Source organism: Nicrophorus vespilloides, unplaced genomic scaffold (assembly GCF_001412225.1).
Source record: "Nicrophorus vespilloides isolate i.1.1-1 unplaced genomic scaffold, Nicve_v1.0, whole genome shotgun sequence".
Lineage (NCBI taxonomy): Eukaryota > Metazoa > Arthropoda > Insecta > Coleoptera > Silphidae > Nicrophorus > Nicrophorus vespilloides.
In genome coordinates this window covers 1-2,034 of record NW_017096943.1, presented here as the reverse complement: position 1 = coordinate 2,034, position 2,034 = coordinate 1, and the positions used below count along the sequence as shown (strand labels likewise).

General features: G+C 29.8%; 1 protein-coding gene across 1 annotated transcript in view; it reads right to left on the bottom strand.

Moving 5' to 3' along the window:
- LOC108558543 overlaps positions 1–916 on the bottom strand; it is a 2,738-nt gene extending 1,822 nt beyond the window's left edge. The window contains exon 1 of the mRNA XM_017915486.1: positions 740–916. Coding sequence (XP_017770975.1) covers positions 740–877 — 138 coding nt within the window. The 5' untranslated portion in view covers positions 878–916. The remainder of the gene's footprint in view (positions 1–739) is intronic.
- Between the last annotated feature and the right edge of the window lie 1,118 nt (positions 917–2,034).

The window sequence follows — 2,034 nt, the reverse complement described above, 5'->3', positions numbered from 1 at the left end:
AGTACATAGAATAATCAAATTAAAGACATATAAAAATTAAGAAGAGAATCCAACTTGTCTATAAATTAAAAATGTTCACTAGAAACAATGATAATATTCCGTTTAAATGAATAAATAAATTTGTAATTATATAAGTAATAAGTTTTGTTTCTTTTAATTATTTAATTACTTGATAACAACACACGTTAATTAATACATAGAAAAATCAAATTAAAGACATATAAAAATTAAGAAGAGAATCCAACTTTTCTATAAATTAAAAATGTTCACAAGAAACAATGATAATATTCCGTCAAAATGAATAAATAAATTTGTAATTATGTAAGTAATAAAGTTTTGTTTCTTTTAATTATTTAATTACTTGATAACCACACACGTTAATTAGTACATAAAATAATTTCCTGCAGTTAAGTTGCATTTAGTTAAAACTTAATTAAACTTTGTTTTTTGTTTAATAAGAGTAGAAAAAAATATAAAAAAAAAGATCAAGTTTTCTTTGATAAACAAATGAAAACTAAGAAGAGAATCCACCTTGTCAATAAATTAAAAATGTTCACAAGAAACAATGATAATATTCCGTTAAAATGAATAAATAAATTTGTAATTATGTAAGCAATAAAGGTTTGTTTCTTTTAATTATTTAATTACTTAATAACCACACACGTTAATTAGTATATAGAATAATCAAATTAAAGACAAAACTATTGTGTTTAAACTTAGGTTAAGAACTTTGACTCACGTGGTTTTGTTGTGGTTCGAGCATGGGATTGTTTTCCGGCTCCAGTTGCGTGCTGTACGTCCTACCATTGGGATCCACTCTTAGCTGGACCACGGCCAGCGTGCTGACCGGCCAGGTTTTGCTGTGGTTCAGCGTCATCTTCGTTCTCAATCAGAAATATGATGTTGCTGCTGCATGCTTTTGCTGCAAAGAAAAGGGATGCAATGAGATTCAGCTCCTAATCCAATCTTCGCGGACGCCAAACTACGCGAACTAAAATTACAATTACTGTTGCGGAGGCGGACAAGCGGATCGCATTTGATTTCGCGGTGTTATAATAATAATAAAAGAGCAGCAGCAGCGGTGGCGGCGCGTTTCTGACTTTCTCTTCTATTTTGCACATTCCATTCCTGTTTTTCCTCCTCCATCTGAATACTAAATAGCTTTTTTTTTAATTTTATATTTTGCAAAGCACCAAATTCACGTCATGTACGAGCGTTTGTTGTTTCGCCCTGTTCATGATGTCCCCCTTTTTTTTGTTGTTTTTTTTTGTTGTTGTTGTTCATTTTGTGCGTTGGGTGGAAATCCAGGGCTCGCAACGTCCACGCTCCATTTTCATTATTAAATTTTTAATTGCATCAAAGCATTTGAATTATTCCCACCGACGCGTTTCTCTAATTAAGTATCAAATTATTAACGTACGCGCCACGAATGACTTTACATGTTTATACCCTCATTAGTGCACGCTTAATTAGTTCATTTAATATGTATTAAACTCATTACATAACACTCAATTTCTTTTACTTAATATTCCAAACGTGTACGGATTACTTTGATACAAATGCGATCAATAAAACAACAGTAATTTCTATGTTTTCAGATATATTAATAACTATTCATTTAGTAAACATAAATATGTTCATTGAAAAACGTATGAACACAATTAAAGTAGTATACAAATTTAATTTAGTCACGTACGAGTTTCGATTGAGAACGTACAAGTTTGAAATATATAATTTTGAAAACTGTTAATATTTTTTTAAATTTTCTTTAATAACTGCTTTTATATGCATATATTGGATTCATTCTATCTATTATAGTTTTCGAATAAATCAATGAAATGTGAAAACACTGCTTTTTCAGACGTTTTTTCAACTTTGAACACGTATTACAGCAATATGGAGAAGAGCACAGGAATGTAATTACACTTGCTGGATTCCCCAAACATTAAGCTTTCATATTAATATATTGGATTCATTCTATCTATTATAGTTTTCGAGTAAAACAATGAAATGTGAAAACACTGCTTTATCGAA